This window comes from Nomascus leucogenys, chromosome 6, assembly GCF_006542625.1.
Source record: "Nomascus leucogenys isolate Asia chromosome 6, Asia_NLE_v1, whole genome shotgun sequence".
NCBI classification, from domain to species: Eukaryota; Metazoa; Chordata; class Mammalia; order Primates; family Hylobatidae; genus Nomascus; species Nomascus leucogenys.
In genome coordinates this window covers 91,896,964-91,918,109 of record NC_044386.1, presented here as the reverse complement: position 1 = coordinate 91,918,109, position 21,146 = coordinate 91,896,964, and the positions used below count along the sequence as shown (strand labels likewise).

At 38.5% G+C, this 21,146-nt stretch overlaps 1 protein-coding gene across 1 annotated transcript in view; it reads right to left on the bottom strand.

Moving 5' to 3' along the window:
• The window catches only part of ARIH1 (ariadne RBR E3 ubiquitin protein ligase 1), a 114,628-nt gene that overhangs the window by 6,961 nt on the left and 86,521 nt on the right, over positions 1-21,146 (bottom strand). Inside the window, exons 6-11 of the mRNA XM_003267180.4 lie at positions 18,698-18,764; positions 16,429-16,535; positions 13,274-13,316; positions 12,697-12,768; positions 9,269-9,399; positions 7,386-7,443 (exon numbers count right to left, since the gene is read on the bottom strand). Coding sequence (XP_003267228.2) covers positions 7,386-7,443; positions 9,269-9,399; positions 12,697-12,768; positions 13,274-13,316; positions 16,429-16,535; positions 18,698-18,764 — 478 coding nt within the window. The remainder of the gene's footprint in view (positions 1-7,385; positions 7,444-9,268; positions 9,400-12,696; positions 12,769-13,273; positions 13,317-16,428; positions 16,536-18,697; positions 18,765-21,146) is intronic.

Genomic DNA, 21,146 nt, shown 5'->3' with positions numbered 1-21,146 from the left:
CATGTGGTTAGTGACTACCAAATTAGACACTGGTGATAAAGAACATTTACATCATTACAAAAATGTTCTATTGGATGGCACTGTTCTACAGTATGCAACAAGATGTAAAACAAGCAAAAAGCAGAGATATTTTTAAGTAGAAAACTACAGTGGCAACTAGATACTGTGTAACTCCTGATATAATACAATAGAAAGTATAATCAATTAAGTATTCTGGGTTCCCCCCCAACCACTGAATCTGAATTTGATCAAGTTTCTTGAATTAATCACCAGTTTCAGAAAACGCAGGGATAGAAGAACCTATTAAATGACACCATGCAGTTGCAACCAGCAAAATCCGTAACGTGGGAAACTCTACAGGACAACATGATCTAGTTTCTTCAACAAAGAAAAAAAAGCAAGGAGGGGGGAAGAGAAGGAACACCAGGTAGAGGAGACTCAAGAGATATCAATTAAATCCAATTTGTGGACCTATATGGATCCCAATTTAAACCAACTATAAAAGAAAATTTAAGATAGGCCAGGTGTGGTGGCTCATGCCTGTAATGCTAGCACTTTGGGAGGCTGAGGCTGGTGGATTGCCTGAGCTCAGGAGTTTGAGCCAGCCTGGGCAACACGGTGAAACTCTGTATCTACTAAAATACAAAAAATTAGCTGGGCGTAGTGGCATGTGCCTGTAATCTCAGTTACTTGGGAGGTTGAGGCAGGAGAATTGCCGAGTCGCACCACTGCACTCCAGCCTTGGGGACATAACGAGACTCTGCCTCTAAAAAAAAAAACAAAAAAAAAACCAACCAAACAAAAAACACCAAAAAACAAAAAAGCAAAATTAATTGGGGATATTTGAACAATAGATAGTTGATAACAACAGAGTATTGCTTTAAAACATATACAGTTGACCCCTGAACAACACATGATTAAACTGTAAGTCCACTTATATGTGGATTTTTTCAATAAATATATCAAAGTATTTTTTGGAGGTTTGCCAACAATTTGAAAACACTTGCAGACAAACCAAAATTAAGAAAAAGAGTTGTCATGAATGCATAAGACATATGTAGCCTATCTTATTTACTACCATAAAATATACATAAATCTATTAATAAAAAAGTTGAGATTTATCAAAACTTACGCACACAAATTCTTACAGACTGTATATGGTACCAATCACATTGAGAGAAATGTAAACAAACGTAAAGATGCACATGGTAGTCTGGAAAGGACTGTCAATGCTATTGAAGAGAACCCCGACAGAACATCACGGAAGTCTGGAAGGAAAGCACCACTGAAGACGTCATCGTTGTTATAGAAAAAACCGTGGCATCATCAAGCCTGAAACAATAAACTCCTGGTAGAGAAAACTGTGTCCAGATGTTGCGCATGACTTCGCAGTATCTACAACAGAGCCCATCAAGGAAATCATGAAAGAGACTGTGGATATGGCAAAGAAAAGGTGGAAGGCGAAGGGTTAACTAACAGACACCACACCAGAGGAATTAAAAGACCACTTGATGGAGATGAGCTGCTTCCAAACCAGTGCCAGATGATGAGGAAGAAGATGCTAAAGAAGCAGTGCCAGAAAATAAATTGACATTAGACAATTTGGCAGAAGGGTTCTGATTACTTAAGACTGCTTTGGACTTCTTTTATGAATGGACCCTTCTATTATACCAGCACTGAAACTAAAGCAAATGGAAGGAGGATTGTTACTATACAGAAACACTTTTAGAGAAACAAAAATGCGAAGCAGTTCATAAGGTTTTCCTGTAAAGTTACACCAAGTGTGCCTGCATCTCCTGAATCCCGTTCGACTTCCTCTACCTCTGCCACCTGAGATATAGCAAAACCAATCCCTCCTGTATTTTCCTCCTCAGCCTATTCAGCATGAAGACCTTTATGATGATCCGTTTTTTTTTTTTTTTTTTTTTTTTTTGAGATGGAGTCTCGCTCTGTTGCACAGGCTAGAGTGCAATGGTGAGATTTCGGCTCTCCGCCACCTCCACTTCCTGGGTTCAAGCGATTCTCCTGCCTCATCTTCCCGAGTAGATCGGATTACAGGCGCCTGCCACCACGCCCAGCTAATTTTTGTATTTTTAGTAGAGATGGGGTTTCACCATGTTGGCCAGGCTGGTCTCAAACTCCCAACCTCAGGTGATCTGCCCACCTCAGCCTCCCAAAGTGCTGGGTTTACAGGCGTGAGCCACTGGGCCCGGCTGATCCACTTCTACTTAATAAAAAGTAAACACATTTTCTCTTCTTCACAATTTTTTAAAATAACTTTTTTCCTAGCATACTTCATTAAGAACACAGTATAGGCCAGCACAGTGGCTCACGCCTGTAATCCCAGCATTATGGGAGGCCGAGGTGGGTGGATCAACCTGAGGTCAGGAATTCGAGACCAGCCTGACCAACATGGTGAAACCCCGTCTCTACTAAAAATACAAAAAAATTAGCCAGGCGTGGTGGCGCATGCCTGTAATCCCAACTACTTGGGAGGCTGAGGCAGGAGAATCGCTTGAACTCGGGAGGTGGAGGTTGCAGAGAGCTGAGAACTGCCACTGGCACTCCAGCCAGAGCAACAAGAGCGAAGCTCCGTCTCAAAAAAAGAAAAAAAAAGCACACAGTATAATAAAACATGTAACATACAAAATATGTGTTAATTGACTATGTTATCCATAAGGCTTCTGGTCAACAGTAGGCTATTAAAACAGGTAAGTTTTTGGAAAATCAAAAGTGGTATGTGGATTTTCCATTGCAGGGGTGGGGGGGTTAGTGTCCCTAACCTCTGAATTGTTCAAGAGTCAACTGTAATGGTATTAGTTATGTAAAAAGAGTCTGTCTTTCGAGATATGTATATTGTTATCAAATCAACAATGTATCTAGCTTAGATTTGTTTTGTATTATTACATTATAATATATAATTATTCATATAAGGCCTCTACCATTATACCATAAATCTCTAGAGGGAACGGACTTTTAAAAAGATAAAGTATTTCCAATACCTGATTTGCAGAAAATGATTAATAAATGCTTACTAAATGCAACCACTATCAAAGGGTGTTTTTTTTGTTTTTTTTTTGTTTTTTTTGAGACAGAGTCTCACTCTGTCACCCAGGCTGGAGTGCAGTGGCGCAATCTCAGCTCACTGCAAGCTCCGCCTCCCTGGTTCATGCCATTCTCCTGCCTCAGCCTCTGGAGTAGCTGAACTACAGGCGCCTGCCACCACGCCCGGCTAATTTTTTGTATTTTTAGTAGAGACGGGGTTTCATCGTGTTAGCCAGGATGGTCTCCATCTCCTGACCTTGTGGTCTGCCCGCCTCGGCCTCCCAAAGTGCTGGGATTACAGGCATGAGCCACCGCGCCCGGCCCCTATCAAAGGGGTTCTTAACACACATATGTTCTTTTCCTTTATCCTTACCTCCTCTTTCTCTCCCCATGTTTTAAAGCCTACGTATAACAGATACTACTTGGCCCTATGGTTGGTCCCTTGCTTAGAAATACTAATTCTGAGCCACATAATTAGCTAACCACATGATCCAGCATTATACAACAATGAAACACTTCAAAAAACCAACACAAGTTGGGAGCGGTGGTGCATACCTCAAGCTGCCTCTAGTTCCAGCTAATGGGGAGGTTGAGGCAGGAGGACCACTTGGGCCCAGGAGTTCAAGGCTACAGTGAGCTATGATCATGCCACTGCGAGACCCTCATCTCAATAAAAAAACAACAAAACCACAGCCATGTTATTTCAAGAGTCAGGTAAGTATCAAACCAATGCTTATGAACAGGAAAATTATGCCAATCTGAAAATATGTGGAAAATCTGCTTGGCATTTTATCTTCCCCTGAAGTACTAATATTTTCAAGCCTGTCAAATTCCCCAAATGAAATGAAAACCCCCACTTACCATATTGACACGTATGATGTTATGGGACTTGATTTAATCTAAGAATTCTGAAACTGCTTCTCAATAAAATTCAACATGAAAAAAGAAAACCCATACCATCACCGCTAATAAGACTTTTTTTTTGAGACAGGGTCTTGCTCTGTTGCTTGGACTAGAGTGCAGTGGCACAACCATGGCTCACTGAAGTCTTCCCAGGCTCAAGTGATCCTCTCACCTCAGCCGGCATGCACTATCATACCCGGCTAATTTTTAATAAATTTTTTGTAAAGACAGGGTTTCAGTTGTTGCCCAGTCTGATCTCAAACTCCCGTACTCAATCTTCTCGCCTCAGCATCCCAAAGTGCTAGGATTGCAGGCGTGAGCCACTGAGCCTGATCAAAACAAATTCTCCAATCAAATGCCAGAATCTGGAATGAGAAATGTAATCAGTGACCTGAAAACAGTTTGGGGAGCGGGGAAAAGACAACAAACTTGACTGCTTAGAACACGGATATATGAACTCTGGCCTGCATGACAAATCCAGCTGCCACCTGTCTTTGTAAATTAAACTGTTTTGCTTTATTTGTTGTTTTTTGTTCTGAGATAGGGTCTCTGTCATCCAGGCTAAAGAGGGGTGGCGTGATCACGGCTCACTGCAGCCTGGAACTCCTGAGCTCAAGCAATCCTCCCACCTCAGCTCCCAAATAGCTGAGACTATAGGCACACACCAACATGCATGGCTAATTTAAAAACTTTGTTTTTTTTTTTTTTTGTAGAGATGGGCAGTGGGGCGGGGGGGTCTTACTATGTTGCTCAGGCTGGTCTTGAACTCCTTGGCCTTGGCCTCCCAAAGCACTAAGATAACACGTTTGAGCCATCATGCCCAGCCAGTAAATAAAATTTACTTGGAACAGTTAGTTATACCTATTCATTTAAGTCTATGGCTGCTTTTGCATTATAAGGGCAGAGGCAGAGGTGAACCATCACAACAGAGATTATGTAGTACGCAAAGCTAAAAATATATACCATCTGATTCTTCACAGAAAAAGTTTGCTGACCCTAGTCTAGAGGACAAGAAAATTCAAATATCCACAACTGTCGGCACTGTGGTACAATATGAGTCAACAATTTTCTATAACACAGGTACATCTTTTGCAGGGCAGTCAAGGTACCATCGAGGATCTTTTGAATATGTGTCAACCTTCTAGTAATTTTTCAGACTACAACTCCCAGTAAATGCTAGGCCAAGAGCTTGGGAGTGGGGAAAGATGAGGTGGCCAGATAGGCATGCAATGGTGTGATCCTTTCAGGGAGGCGTGGCTCCCAATTAGTCAATCAACCAACCAACCAATGAAGTGATAGGAAATCTTTCTTTGTACTCCCACAGTTATAGAAGATTCCAGTTTAGTCCAATAGATGTGAAATAGAAAAATAATCTACTTTAGTATCTAGAATCTAAACGTTAGACTCTGGCTCAAAAGCTATGCACATAACCCACCCTCCCTGTAGATCTCAGAAAGGGATTCTACCGGCATCCAAATAAAGACCAGGTGAGGTCAAGGATAACCCAAATATATTTTCTTTGTTGATAAACAGCATATCTGGCTAAATAACTACATCAGGTTAATGGAGAAAAAAAGGTGATAAGAACATATATCCATAATATATTCTGGGCAAATCAAGTAATGCATCATAAAAATTAATGTTGGAAATATAGAAATATATAGAAAGTTAGTGGGATATGACTTAAGGGACATCATTTAAGAAAGAAAAGAAAATTGGTGGGAGAACAAGTTATCCCATGATATTTAACAGTACAGTAATAATACATTTTTAAAACCCCAACAACAGTATCTACCAAATTAACATTTACTTGAGTTTCACTGATTTTGTGGCTCTCTTGGTTTGGCTGTAGAATTGTGCAAGAGCATAAGAATTTATAGCTGGTTTTTGTTTATACATATTTAAATAACATTCTAATAAATATAATTTAAACCAATATTGGAATTTGTAGGGATTTTTTCCCCTTAAATGGACCCAAACATTGTGAAGGTCTGTGAAACATCATTTACAGTTACAAAATATAATTTCCCTGTCATTTTATTATTTATTTATTTATTGAGAGACAGTCTCACTCTGGAGTACAGTGGTGAAATCTTGGCTCACTGCAACCTCCACCTCCTGGGTTCAAGCGATTCTCTTGCCTCAGCCTCCTGAGTAGCTGGGATTACAAGTGCAAGCCACCATGCCCAGCTAATTTTTGTATTTTTAGTAGAGACAGGGTTTCACCATGTTGGCCAGGCTGGTCTGGAACTCCTGACCTCAGGTGATCCGCCTGCCTCGGCCTCCCAAATTGTGGGGATTACAGGTGTGAGCCACCAAGCCTGGCCAAATTTCCCAGTCTTTTTAAAAAGGGAGACAAAACTTTCACTTCTAGCAATATGACAGACTAGGTTACATATATACTCATTTCTATATATGATATTTTTATTAAAAATACATTTTGAAGATATGTTAATGAGTAAATAAGAAACAGATGCACACCATGCTTTAGATTGTATCCTGGTTAGGAAAATCATTTGAAAAGAATATTTCTGAGACAACTGGGGAATTCCAATATGGAATGGGTGAATGTAGGAACTATTAAATTCCAGGGTTCTACAATTACAATAAAATCACCAGACTGAAAGGAATGAAAAGTGCTTTAGAATCTAATCCACACCTAGTGTTTGGATCCCTTCTATAATAGTGGGTTATTTCCCTACCTAGCAATAGGGAATTTCTCAGCTCCTGAGACACTCCATTCCAAATCAGCTCACCTATAATCATCACAGCTTCTTGATGAACAAAAACGTTTAAAAAAAATTTAAGTAAGTAAGATATTGCCTATAAATAGCACCAGGGCCATTTAACAAATGCTGTTCACTACTGTTCTTCTTGGGGTAGGAGGGATCTTCAAATCAAGACTCTACCAAAAGCTAAAATGTGCTATGTGACTACATTAATGAAAAAAAAATAAACTTACTATAAGAATGTTCTTGATAAATACTTTGGATAAGATTCCCTTTCTAAATGTAAATAGATATCCAATATTTACTGGAATGTCTCACAAATCCTTCAGAATTGAAAAGTTCTACTCAATTATTCCCTGGGCTGGGCGTGGTGGCTCACGCCTGTAATCCTAGCACTTTGGGAGGCCGAGGCCAGTGGATCACAAGGTCAGGAGTTTGAGACTAGCCTGACTACTAAAAATACAAAAATTAGCAGGGTGTGGTGGCGCGCACCTGTAATCCCAGCTACTCAGGAGGCTGAGGCAGGAGAATCACTTGAACCCAGGAGGCGGAGGTTGCAGTGAGCTGAGATCATGCCACTATACTCCTGCCTGGGCGACAAAGCGAGACACTGTCTCAAAAAAAAAAAAAAAAAAATTATTCTCTAATGAATATGAATATACAATGTGCATTCTTAGTCAACTATTGTCCTGTTATACATATACTTACCTCCTGTGCATCTCTTGCTGCCTTTGCATCATCCTCATTATAGCGGTTACAGTTGTACCTTCAAGTAAATAAAGAGGATTCCATAAAGAACAAAAAAATCAATGAAAAGGAAAAAAAAAATCACAGAATTTTAACCTGGATTTACAGATTATCTAACACCAACATTATCTTTTATAACAGAGAAATTGAGATGTTAAAACACCCAGAGTTCTACTGCTATAATGACAGAATTAGCAGGCTGAAAGGAACTGTTCTAACCCTATCTAGTGTTTGAATCCTCTCTATAATAAGTTCTCTATCCAGTGATAGGAAATTCCCCACCTCCTGAGGCATTCCATTTCAAATCAGCTCACCTATCATTATTAGAAAACATTGTCCTTCTAGAACCTTTATTGACTTTTGTCTGAATTCCTAACTCAACTTTTTGAGAAAGAGATAATCTTATCTCTTAGGCCATCTGTTACTTAAGGCAAATATTTCTAATTTTCCAGGATTATTCACCTTACCTGCTCTTTTATAAACCACAGAGAACCAACAGTTGACAACCTACCATGTAATAGATGCTGTGCTATGTGCTTTGCTATTACAGTTTTTCAGAGTCATTTAAAACTGCATGATATACAGAATGGTGGGAAGGGGAAAACATACCCAGAGAGGTCAGCTCAGAGCGTAGATGAGTAAGACTTGCACTTCCCCTGGAGTGGTTACTATACCTCAGTTATGGGAGCCTACATTATGGGAGCAGCCATTTCTTGAGTGCTTACTATATACCATGCACTTGGCTAAGGACTTTAAATGTACTAACACATTTAATCCCTTAAACATTTTATGAAATATGCGTTATTTTCTTCATTGAGAAGATGAAGAATAAAATTTAGAGAGGATAGGAAACATACTTAAGGTCACATAACTACAGAGTTTCAGAGCTTAAACTTTTGCCTGTCACCCAATGGAGGCTTATGCCCTTAACCAGTGAGAAAACTGCTTCATATGCTGTGTAAGATTTTTTTTTTTGAGACAGAGTTTCGCTCTTGTTGCCCAGGCTGGAGTGCAATGGGGCGATCTTGGTTCACTGCAACCTCCACCTCCCTAGTTCAAGTGATTCTCCTGCCTCAGCCTCCCAAGTAGCTGGGATTACAGGCATGCGCCACCATGCCTGGCTAATTTTGTATTTTTAGTAGAGATGGGGTTTCTCCATGTTGGTCAGGCTGGTCTCGAAATCCCGACCTCAGGTGATCCACCCACCTCGGCCTCCCAAAGTGCTGGGATTACAGGTATAAGCCACCGTGCCTGGCCCAAGATTCTTATATTAGTTCAAGTAAGTCATCAATAAAACAAGGAAAGCAATATATATATATTGCTTATATATATATATATAGCATATATATATATTGCATATATATGCATATTTAAGAAAAATATGACAAAGCCTTTTAGCAAGGCTTTAAAGCATTCCACAATGTCTAATGATATGCAGGGTAAAACCACCTGCAGGTTGGGTTTTGCCAACAGCATGTGAGTTTTCAATTTCGGCCTAGAGAGGCACATTTGATAAAACAGTTAATTCTCTGAAAAAGTCATGTATTTTCACAACATTCTACCTTTGCTCATGTTGCAACTTTTGCCCTAAATGTTTTTCCTACTGCTTTTATAACTAATGAACTCTTGGTCCCCTTAAAGTTCATCTCAATTGTTACCTCCCCTTTATGAAATATATCTAACTAATCCCTCTATGTCTTGCATATACTTATAACATTAATCACATACTATGTGTTTATTTAGCTTGCAAGTTAGATGGTGATATCTATGAGGTAGAAATGTTATTCATAATACATGGCACATACTTATGTAAACACATTCTTCTCTTAATTTCCCCAACCTACCAGGCAGATCCATGTGGTTCCCATGGGCCAAGACACACCCAGCAAAACTCTGCTTTACAATTCTGGTTACGACAGACCATGTGATTACAACCACCATCCTTCTCAATTGTGACATGGCATTTGGGACATTCCTATGAAGAGAAACTATAAAGTTGGTGTCAATGCTACACTAGGTTGCATTACTAACATTAAGGAAAAGCCAGTTCTAGATTTGGTTTGCTTTTAAACATAATATTTATTGTGGTTAATACATATAAAGCACTTAGAACAGTGTTGAACACTTAAGTACTATTTAAAATGAGCTGTTACCATTATTACCACTGGCTTTTAAGACATACAACAATTTAAGGACTTGTTTTTTTAAACTTAGAAACAGTCTCACTACATTGCCCAGGCTGTAGTGCAGTGGCTATTCAGAGGCCCAATCATAGGTCACTAAAGCCTTAAACTTCTGGAGTCAAGTGATCTTCCCACTTCAGCCTTCCTAGGATTTCTTTTTAAGTAGGGTTGAGAGACAAACCATTTTAAGTACTTTTAATCATATATATAGTAATAATAGTACTATAGGAGATAAAAGCATTCTATTCATATAAATATACTATACTCTCTAGTGTCATCTAGAAATAATTGAGTACTTCCCATATCCCATGTACTGTTCTCAGTGTTTTATATGCATCAACTCATAATTCTTATAGTGGTGCTATTCCTATTACCATTTGTCAGATGAATAAACTAAGGGAGAGAAAAATTATAAAGAAGCCAGTCCAAGGTCACATAAGTCAAGTCAGGATCCAAATCCAAGCAATCTGACTTCAATGTCAGGTAACTAGGAAATCAGATCTTGACTGGTAAATTTATTTTGTGGCTACTGGATTTTCCAACTTTCTCCTGCCAAATACCCATGTTTTAAATTCTTTTCATTGTACTCCTCAACAAGTATGCCATAGAGATCATGTTAGATTATTTTTTTCCAAGTCCAAATCATTTTCTTTTTCTTTTTGAGACAGGGTCTCACTGTCGGCTAGGCTGGAGTAGAGCAGTGCAATCACGGCTCACTGCAGCTTTGACCTCAAGGGCTCAAGTCATCCTCCTGCCTCAGTCTCCCAAGTAGCGGGACTACAGGTGCATGCCACCACGCTCGGCTAATTTTTTAATTTTTTGTTGAGGTGGGGTTTCACCATGTTGCCCAAGTTGGTCTCAATCTCTCAAGCTCAAGCAATCTGCCTACCTCGGCCTCCCAAGTGTTAGGATTACAGGTGTGAGCCACTGCACCTGGCCTCATTTCATATTCTTGGTTGCTAGTAAGCCAAAATTACTGCTCTGTAGGCCTATGGATTTTTTGTTTTTGCATTTGTGATTGACGTTTGTAACTCTCCCAAGGAGGGATCACCCACTATATTAGTATTTGCACAATTTGGCCTTCTTTGTGAAACTGACTATGCTGCCCATCAATGATAGCAATTTAAAATAGGCCAATATAGCAATTTTTTAATTATATATTTCAAATCAAATTTTTGAATTCACTCACATAAGAAATTTTACATTTTTCCAAACAAGCAAATTTCAGGCATAAAATATGCTTCATTCTACATTCTACATTTCTTGGTTATAATTAACCTAATAGTACTAAACCTCCAAAATGTTAGGATATCACTGACAACATGCCTATCTGTTTAGGGAGCTAATAATCTTAAAAGCTTCTAAAACCTCAAGAGAAAAACTCTTCAGTTTTCTCTCAAAAATACTGAGCAGCTAAATTTGCTTTACAAATTGCCATTCTTCCTTGGTAATCTACAATCTAAACTAAGCCAAACATATTCAAGCCTGTACTCCCTATTTTAAACATCTTTGGGGCTTACAAGTAGGAATTTCTCTAGATGTAGAAAAAAGGCTGGGCCGGGCGCGGTGGCTCACGCCTGTAATCCTAGCACTTTGGGAGGCCGAGGCAGGTGGATCACGAGGTCAGGAGATCGAGATCACGGTGAAACCCTGTCTCTACTAAAAATACAAAATATTAGCCCGGCGCGGTGGCGGGCGCCTGTAGTCCCAGCTACTCCGGAGGCTGAGACAGGAGAATGGCGTGAGCCCGGGAGGCGGAGCTTGCAGTGAGCCAAGATTGTGCCACTGCACTTCAGCCTGGGCGACAGAGCAAGACTCCATCTCAAAAAAAAAAAAAAAGAAAAAAGGCTACCATTTAATTAAACAATTTAGTGAAAATATAATCACCTTATTCTAAATATTAGTTTTTCAGAGCATATTAAAGAATTCTGGGACTTAAGGAACATTTCTTGTGGGAAAATCTTCGATTTTCAAAAGAAGAATGCTTGGCTAAGAATTTTTTTTTAAATAACAAAACAACTACTTTCTGACATTACAGTATATTTATAGTAAGGTTTTCTTTGATTGACGTGAGTTATGCTTATCGTGATGGTTTTGGAGAGAACAAAAAATATTAATTTCTACCATATATTCCTTAAAGACTTGGGCATTTGTTTTATGTGGCAAGATTCACTGTTTCACTACTTTCTGGGAGACAGAAATGTATATTCATGTTATATATATATAAGTATGTAAGATGTACACTTAAACACACACAGAAAACCTGTGTCAGCCTTCATTGTTTACGCACTTCTTACTCTCATTGTCCTGTGATGAGTGAGGGAACAGTTCAAAGATAGCTTTATATACTATGGGTCAAACAACTCAGCATTCTTTAAAGCATCATCTTTACATGTACAAAATAATACTAAAAATGAATAGGCCATGAACCATCCTACCATTCATTACCCAAGTCACTCACTACGTGGATAGGATAGGATTGAATTACATAAAGGATGGATAATACAACTTTGTATTAAAAGACTAGCTGGGTACATAGTTGGCATTCAAATGCTTGCTCATTATATTAGCGATCGAGGAGAAGGGTACTCAAGATTTAAACGCTTGTAAGATTATTTGTCTGGGGTTAAGAAAGTGGTTTGTGGTCATAAAGAGATTGAATTTTGAAACTAGCATCAAGAGCAATGTACTTCAAAACAAAAAATTAGAAACAAAAATGCAAATTAGCCTAATAGAACCAAGCTAGGTGGAGTAAACTCCAATACATTTGTATACTAAACGGCATCCAAGCACAAATCCCACACTTGAAAAATTATCAGCTTTTTCCTCTATAGAACACTGATTTTTTTTCCAGTAGAAGAAACCTAAGGCAGAGAACTGTGGATACTGTAGTAGAGTACTCAATACTCTAAACTCAAAGAGAAAAAGGAAATAACAGGCAAACATTCTGGGGAAAAAAAAAAAAAAAAAAGAATGGAGAAAAAGATGAAACGAAGTCTGTAAGTAGGTCACCTTATTGCTTTTGCTAATGCCAAAGCACCAATCCTTATCATTTTTATTACCAAGAGTTACTGAAGGAAAACACCAACCTTTGTGTTGGCTGCAATCCAATTAGAGGTTTCACTGTCATCATCACACTTTTTAATCCATTTCTTTAACCACTGTTTGAAAATAACAACTGTTAGGATACAACAAAAGACTTTTAAAAATAGCAAATTACTTTAGCACTTAACTATAGTCAAGCTTAAATGTAAAAGCCAATGAATAAGATTATCACTAGGCTCACATCCTCTTAAGCCAGGGAAATCCCATAGCTACAATGTCCAGTATATATAAAATCAACCAAAGCAGGATTTTCCCTGGCAGAAGCTAAGTGGGGAACCTAGAGCTTGAAGAGAAGCCCAACTACAAGGTGTGTATTCCCCTAATTACAAAGCCTGACAAAGAGGTGCCTTAGCCATGGTTATCCTAATAATAATCAGGAGCTGACTTGACTTATCCTAAGGAATTACCTCTGAATACATGTAATGATCATCCAAAATTAAAAGGATTTAAAAAAATCTACCAATAGATAGATAACAAAATCATCAGCTATGATTTTTGGTCACTAAGTCTTAGAAGTGTGCCATTACATTATTTAAAAATTGAAATGTCAGACAAACTCACCTTACATTTAACAGGATCATGCCAATTTTCTCCACAGTTAAAGCTGTTAAGTGACACAAAGAGTTAATAGAATTAAGGCCTACCTACTCTAAGTAAGTAAATAAGCCAGTCATTTCATGCCTTATAGTTCCACAGTATTGTCACTAGTTTCTAGTGACTGGCAAATACAAGGAGAGAACTGCTTTACACAGTATTGTCACTAGTTTCTCGTGACTAGCAAATACAAGGAGAGAACTGCTTTACAGTTAATTACCTAGAATTTAGTAGAAGAACTAGCACATAGTGGGTACTCAGTATGTGTGAAATGACAAATGACTATAAGCATGAAGACACGCTTTGATGACAATTCCATAATAATTGTTGCTAAGGTGCCTCAGACTATATTGAGAAGTTTCAACCCATGCTTCATCAGTGCATTTTTAATCTTTTATTTAACACCCTAAATGAAGAATAAAAGGCTGACTTTGTAGGTTACTTATATAATTTAGTACTAATACACAGTAAACAATATATGGGAAGCAAATAGGTCACATCTTTGCATTATTTAAACAAATGAACCTCAGCCCTGTAGAGGGAAATGGTACTGGGCAAGGTATAAAACAGACTAAATACTTACTAAACACGTATTAATCGGTAATTCACTTTTGTTTTCTAAGCTCATGACATACACATTTGTAAAAGAAGTATAATTAACAAACACAAATGCTTAAGAAAAAATAATAAAATGACAGATTAATTAGCTAAGTAATTTACAAATGGCAAAAAGTCCTTTGCTAAAGACAGAAACAAACTACTATTGATTTAAATCAGGTTAAGATAAATGGTTATTTCTGAAAAGAAAGATGGGGAATGGGAAGGAGCAGGGAACCAAGGAGCTTCAAATGTATGTGTCATGTTTTATCTCTTAATGAAGAAAAACAAAATACTAATTTTGATTTAGCTGGATTGTAGCTATATAGGTATTCACTGCTGTATTCTCTATACTTTTATGTTTGAAATGTGTCACACTAAAAATACATTGGAAAGTAGGTATTATCCACTTTTCTCTAAAATAACAATGCATATTTAATCTTTATCAAAACAGTATGTATTTTACACATATTTAATCTCTGTGAGCTTACCTGCTCTTTTTGGAAATATTTATCATTAATGATGTGTTAAGTGTAATTCTATAGATGTTTGGAGGAAAAAAAGAAAGGTATGGAATACCAATAAAATATTTCCCCCTCCAAACCCCCCCCCGCCCCCAACACACACACACAAAAAATATCTGGCTGGCCATGGTGCTTCTCACCTGTAATCCCAGCACTTAGGGAGGGCCGAGGCAGGTGGATTACTTGAGGCCAGGAGTTCAAGACCAGCCTGGCCAACAAGGTGAAATGCTGTCTCTATTAAAAATAAATAAATAAATAAATAAATAAATAAATAAATAAATAAAAATTAGCCAGGCGTGGTGGCACATGCCTGTAATCCCAGCTACTCAAGAGGCACAAGAATCACTTGAACCTGGGAAGCAAAGGTTACAGTGCGAGATCGTGCCACTGCACTCCAGCCTGGGTGATGGAGTGAGACCCTCTCTCAAAACAAAACAAAACAAAAAATCTATCTGCTGGGTCTAGAGCCCCTTGACTTGATTGGCTTCTTACTCAAGACCCTCAAAGGAACAGAAAATCATCTTAACTTCTAGCAGGATATAAATGTTTGTGTCCCCCTAAAATGTGTATGCTAAAACTTAATAACCAATGTGACAGTATTAGGATGTGGAGCCTTTAGGAGGTGAATGGAATTGGCATCCTTTAAAAAAAAAAAAAAAGGGCCCAGAGAACTGCCTTGTCCTTTCCACCATATGAGGACGCAGCAAGTAGGCACCATCTATGAACCAGAAAAGCGGGCCCTCGCCAGACAACAAATCTTTTGGCACCTTGATCTTGGACTTCTCACCCTTAAGAACTGTAAGAAATAAATTTACGTTGTTTAGAAGCCGCCCAGTTTATGGTCTTTTGTTATAACAGCCTGAACATTAAGACAGAAAATGGTACCAAGAAGTGAGGGTGCTGTTCTAACAAAGCCAAAAATGTGAAAGCCGATTTGAAACTAGGTAGTAAGTAGAGGCTGGAAGAGCTTGGAAGTGCAAGCTAGAAAAAGCCTAGATCACCGTGAATGAACTGAATTGTTAAGGGTAATTCTGGTCAGGATTCAGAAAGACAGAAGTGCGGGGAATGCCTCTATCGTAGAGAAAACCTAAATATATGGCCATGAACAGAATGTTGTTAGAAATATCGACAGTAAAGGCCATTATGATGAGGTCTCTGATGAAAATGAGGAATATGCTGTTAGAAACTAGAGGAAAAGCCATCCTTGCTATAAAGTGGCAAAGCTGGCTGAATTGTTTCGTGGAAGGTAGAGAAATGAAACTGAATATCTGGTTGAGGAAATTACTAAGCAATGTGTTGAAGATGCAGCTTAGCTTCTCTTGAATGTTTATAGAAAATGCAAGAAGAGATGAATGACCTAGAGATAAACTGTTCATCAAAAGGAAATAAGAAGTCAAAAATTTGAAAAATTTTCAGCCCATCCACTTTGGAAAAAACGAGAACACCTATAAAGGAGCCTGAACTGATTAAGACACCCCCTAATATGTGGCACTGGAAACTTCCTGGCAGTTCAAATCTAGAATTCAGAGGCTGAAGAGTATACTATAGAACTCCAAAAGCCCAAGTTACCAAGAAAGCTGGGCGAGAGGAGCCACAGGAAAACTCTTAGTTAAAAAGGAGACCATCAGCCGAATTTACCTGCACATTTCCTTTGCATAAGTAAGGTTAAAATTTGGCAGAGTAAAGAAAAACATATAGTCCCAGATCTACAAGTTTGCTCCCATTAAGTTACAGTGGAGCATACAGGAAGATATGACTAAAGTTGTATATTTTCTCCATAAAAAAAAATTCAAAAAAGGACATCAAGGAAAGAGGAAAAATTTTTTTAAGATGTGACCTTTTCATTCAATTCTCAAAGAGATATATACTATTTTAAACCAGTATCAAACCTCTCCCTGCCTAAGGTAAACACTTTTTTTTCTGCTATTTTACTACCAAGAATAAACAGAAGAAATAGAAATGCTTTGTGCACTATTTCAACTTAGGAAATCACTTGCTTACCAAAATTGGCGCCCACATTTGCAGCGAACAGGTTTAGCATCAGGATATTGGACTTTAACAACATGGTGGCAATCTGGGGCAGGACACCACTTTAACAGTCGATTGCACTGAAATACAAGTTAGAAAATAAAAAATGACAGCTGGCTGGGCACAGTGGCTCACACCTATAATCCCAGAACTTAGGGAGGCCAAGGCGGGAGGACTGTTTGAGGTCAAGCACTCAAGACCAGCCCGGGCAACATAGCAAGACCTTGCCTCTACCTTAAAAAAAAAAAAAAAAAGAATTTAGCCAGGCATGGTGGTATGTGCCTGTAGTCCCAACTACACAGGAGGCTGAGGCAAGAGGATCACTTGAGCCCAGGAAGTAGAGGCTGCAGAGAGCTGTGATCATCTGCTGCATTCCAGCCTGGGTGTCAGAATGAGGCCCTGCCTCAAAAAAAGACAGCAAATTAAATTAGGTCATGATGCAAGATTTCCTAGTACATCAAGCAATTATTTATACTGCTTCTCTGGTACAAGGGGCAAATGGGGGATAATGACACAAGCTTATGAAAACTTGCTGTGGTCTTCTATGGCAACATTTTCAGAGGTACTTTTTTTTTTTTTAAAAGATGACTGATCCCTGAAGACCTGGTTTTATAAAACACATGAATTACCTCTTGTTTTATCTTCAAAATCCCACTGAATAACTTTAATTAAATATCATGTATGTGATCATTAAAAAGCACTAATTTATTTACGGTTCTATTTCAGGATAATTTTCAAAAGACACAAGAAAATCAGATATATTCTTTATCAAGGAAGGTGCTTAGATGCTACAGAATAGTTCAAGATAGGCTAAAGGATATACATACAACTTCTCCCATAAAAACCTCTTGTAAGAAGAAAAAAACAAAAACAAAACAAAACAAAAAACCCAGTTCCTAAACCACAGGCAGAGTGCATTTTAGTTCCTCAAAAGGAAATATAACTTTTATAGTATTTTTATTATGAAACAAAACACTCTGTACCAGAATTCAGAAGTCCATTGACCATTTCAAATAATACACTCTTTTTTTTTTTTTTTTTTTTTTTTTTTTTTGAGACGGAGTCTCGCTCTGTCGCCCAGGCTGGAGTGCAGTGGTGCAATCTCGGCTCACTGCAAGCTCCGCCTCCTAGGTTCACGCCATTCTCCTGCCTCAGCCTCTCCGAATAGCTGGGACTACAGGCACCCGCCACCACGCCCGGCTAATTTTTTGTATTTTTAGTAGAGACGGGGTTTCACCGTGGTCTCGATCTCCTGACCTCGTGATCCGCCCGCCTCAGCCTCCCAAAGTGCTGGGATTACAAGCGTGAGCCACCGCGCCCGGCCAATAATACACTATTTCTAAAATAGGCTGTTTCCAGGTTTAATCTCTAACAGAAATAATTACTTTCTAGAATTAAAAGACCAAGTTACACTGATGTTGTCATACAGGGGCTGACAAACTCCTCTGTAAAGAGCCAAGAGGGTAAAGAATTTTGGTTTTGCAGGCCAGAACAGTCTCTGTAGCAACTACTCAACTCTGCCACTGTAGCACAAAAGGAGTCATAGAACAAATGGGCAAAGGCATGGTCCAATAAAGTATAGCATTCTTTATTAACAAGATTTACTGGTAATGAAACCTAAAACGAGCAGAGAAATAGCAGGGTTAGAATCTCAAACATGATTAAACATGACATGATTAGTAATCTACTACGATTCTCTGCTAGGGATAAAGAAAAATAAAGAAAGAATACAGTAAAAATAATTTTATTATCCAAGGTCAAGATCTATGGAGAGATGTACTTACTGGTTTCTCATACTCTTTTATTTTTTATTAAGAGGAGTCTCGCTCTGCACCCAGGCTGGAGTGCAGTGGCGCCATCTCGGCTCACTGCAACCTCCGTCTCCCGGGTTCAAGCGATTCTCCCGCCTCAGCCTCCCTAGTAGCTCAGATTACAGGCTTGTGCCACTGTGCCCAGCTAATTTTTGTATTTTTAGAAGAGACAGGGTTTCGCCATGTTGGCCAGGCTGGTCTTGAACTCCTGATCTCAGGTGATCCACCCGCCTCGGCCTCCCTTAGTGCTGGGATTACAGGCGTGAGCCACCACACCTGGCCTGTCATACTCTTTTGAGAATAAAGGTATTTTGGCATGCTCCATAAATATGGTAAAGATGTTTTTTTACTGTCAATAAATTATAATCTTTAAAATAGTATTTCTATTAATAAACAATTCCTTCTTACAAGAAGGAAAACAAATCACTTACCTCTACAAAGCTATTTGTTATTAAATGCTGATACTTTAATTTAACTTTTGAATCTGTGATCAGGCGCCTGAAACCAAGAATAAAAATAGATTAGAAAGTTTCTAGTCAAGAGTATTTTCCACATTTATAAAACAGTTTCAAAAGCTGTTTATGCTATGGCCACATGTTTATGCCCTAAGCTGTAAATACTGAAACGCACATAGGCTATCAACAAATATAACTGTACTGATCACAACAATAATTTCAAAGTTTGTATAGTTTTATTTTCATAGACTTTTTTTCCATGGTTCTTATTTTTTAAATAGTCTACTTTTACCCAGTTTTTATTACAGCCTAATGACTTACCAACTAGTGCCAAGTATAGGCACATTTCAGGGTCTTTTGACTCTGATATCATGCCTTAAGACAGCAATTCTCAGCCACCTTCCTTCAGATACCCCACCCAAATTAGTATGTGAAATGAGACATATTGTTGACAGAAATGTTAAGAAATGGATCCAGGTTTTGTGATACCTAAAGCTGATATAATTTTAAGAGCCTTCTTCTTCTGAGGGCTCTTGGAAATTAACCAGAAATGCTCACTGATTGCATCCTGGCCTCTTCTGAACACTCTATAATTCACAAGAATTTCCAGAATTCACAGGATCCCACGTAGTGAGGAACCCTGAAGTTTAAGTTTCATTAGTTCTATGGTAAATACTCCTCTGAGTGTATTACAAGAAAAAGAATTCCCACTGAGAAAGACAGGAAGAAAATGCATGTAGTTCAACTCTATTAAAATCTTTTAAATGAACCAGACAATCTGGCCTCATTTCACTCTTGAGCTTCATAGGCCTCTCTCCTTCCACAAGATCCCACCCTGTCCTGTGCCACTTTCAGTGCACTCCTATCACATTCGTATTCTTGTATTTCTTCAAAACAGTAAGTACCACCCTTCCTCAGAGGCTTTGCATAAGGCTGCCTCCCTTGGAAAGACAAGAATATTGTAATGGAGCTCTAAGGTGGGACAGCCTAGGTTTGAATGCCGGCCTCACAACTCACTAGCTATGAATTGATGGTAAATTCTTTGAACTCTCCATTTCTCAGTTACTAATCTGTAAAATAGATATCAGAAATATGGTTGTGAGACTAGAACAGTGCCTGGCAGATAGTAAGCACTCAATAAATATTAGACGCTATTTTCACTCAGTTACAATAAAGTATTACTCAAGGAAGCCTTTCCGGAGTTTCCACACTCGTTTGGATATAGATACCCTCTCAGTTCTCATGGCACCTTAAACATCTCCTTTAAAGAAATTATCATAATTTTAATTAGACAGTTATCTGTATAATCATTTGTTTAATATCTTTCTCCTCCCAACCCCATGAAAGGATCCCCAGGTGTCCAGTACAGTGCCTGGCCTGTAGAAAGTGTTCAATGAATATTTTTTAAATGAGTAAATCTCCGTATTTCACAGAAGTGGAACCTGTGGTCTAAAAATAATTCGTGTATTTGATGGTTCCTCAAAAAGTTAAACATAGCATTACCACATGACCCAGCAATTCTCCTTTGAGGTATATATACTTAAGAGAATTAAAAACAGATATCCAATGAAAAACTTGTACACAAATGTTCATATGTTCACATAAGACATTTCCGTAAAAAAATGGAAATGTCCATATAATGGAACCATTATTCAGCAATGAAAAGGAATAAAGTGATGACTCATGACACAACATGGATGAATCTTGAAAACATTAAAGAAGCCAATCACAAAAGGCAACATATTATATGATTCCCTTTATATGAAATGTCCAGAATAGGCTAATCCACAAAGACAGAAAGCAGATGAGTGGTTGCTAGGGTCTAGGGGGAGAAAGGAATAGCAAATGACTGCTTAACGGATATAAGGTGATTAAAATAGTCTGCAATTAGGTGATGTTTGTAGAATAATATTATGTATATACTAAAAGCCACTGGATAATATACTTAAAAATACAGTTGCTGGCCGGGCGCGGTTGCTCACGCCTGTAATCTTAGCACTTTGGGAGGCAGAGGTGGGCGATCACTTGGGGTCAGGAGTTCAAAACCAGCCTGGCCAACATGGTGAAACCTCGTCTCTACTAAAAATACAAAAAAATTAGCTGAGCATGGTGGCGGGCACCTGTAATCCCAGCTACTCAGGAGGCTGAGGCAGGAGAATCACTTGAACCTAGGAGGTAGAGGTTGCAGTGAGCCGAGATCATGCCACTACTGCACTCCAGTCTGGGCAACAGAGAGAGATTCCATCTCAAGAAAAAAAAAACAACACAAAAAAAACCCCCATTGCTTCTTAAACAACACAGGTTTGAACTGCATGGGTCCACTTATTTATGAATATTTTTCAACCAAATGTGGATCGAAAATAGTTATTTGTGGGATGTGAAACCTGCATATATGGACGGTCGAATTTTTGTATACATGAGTTCT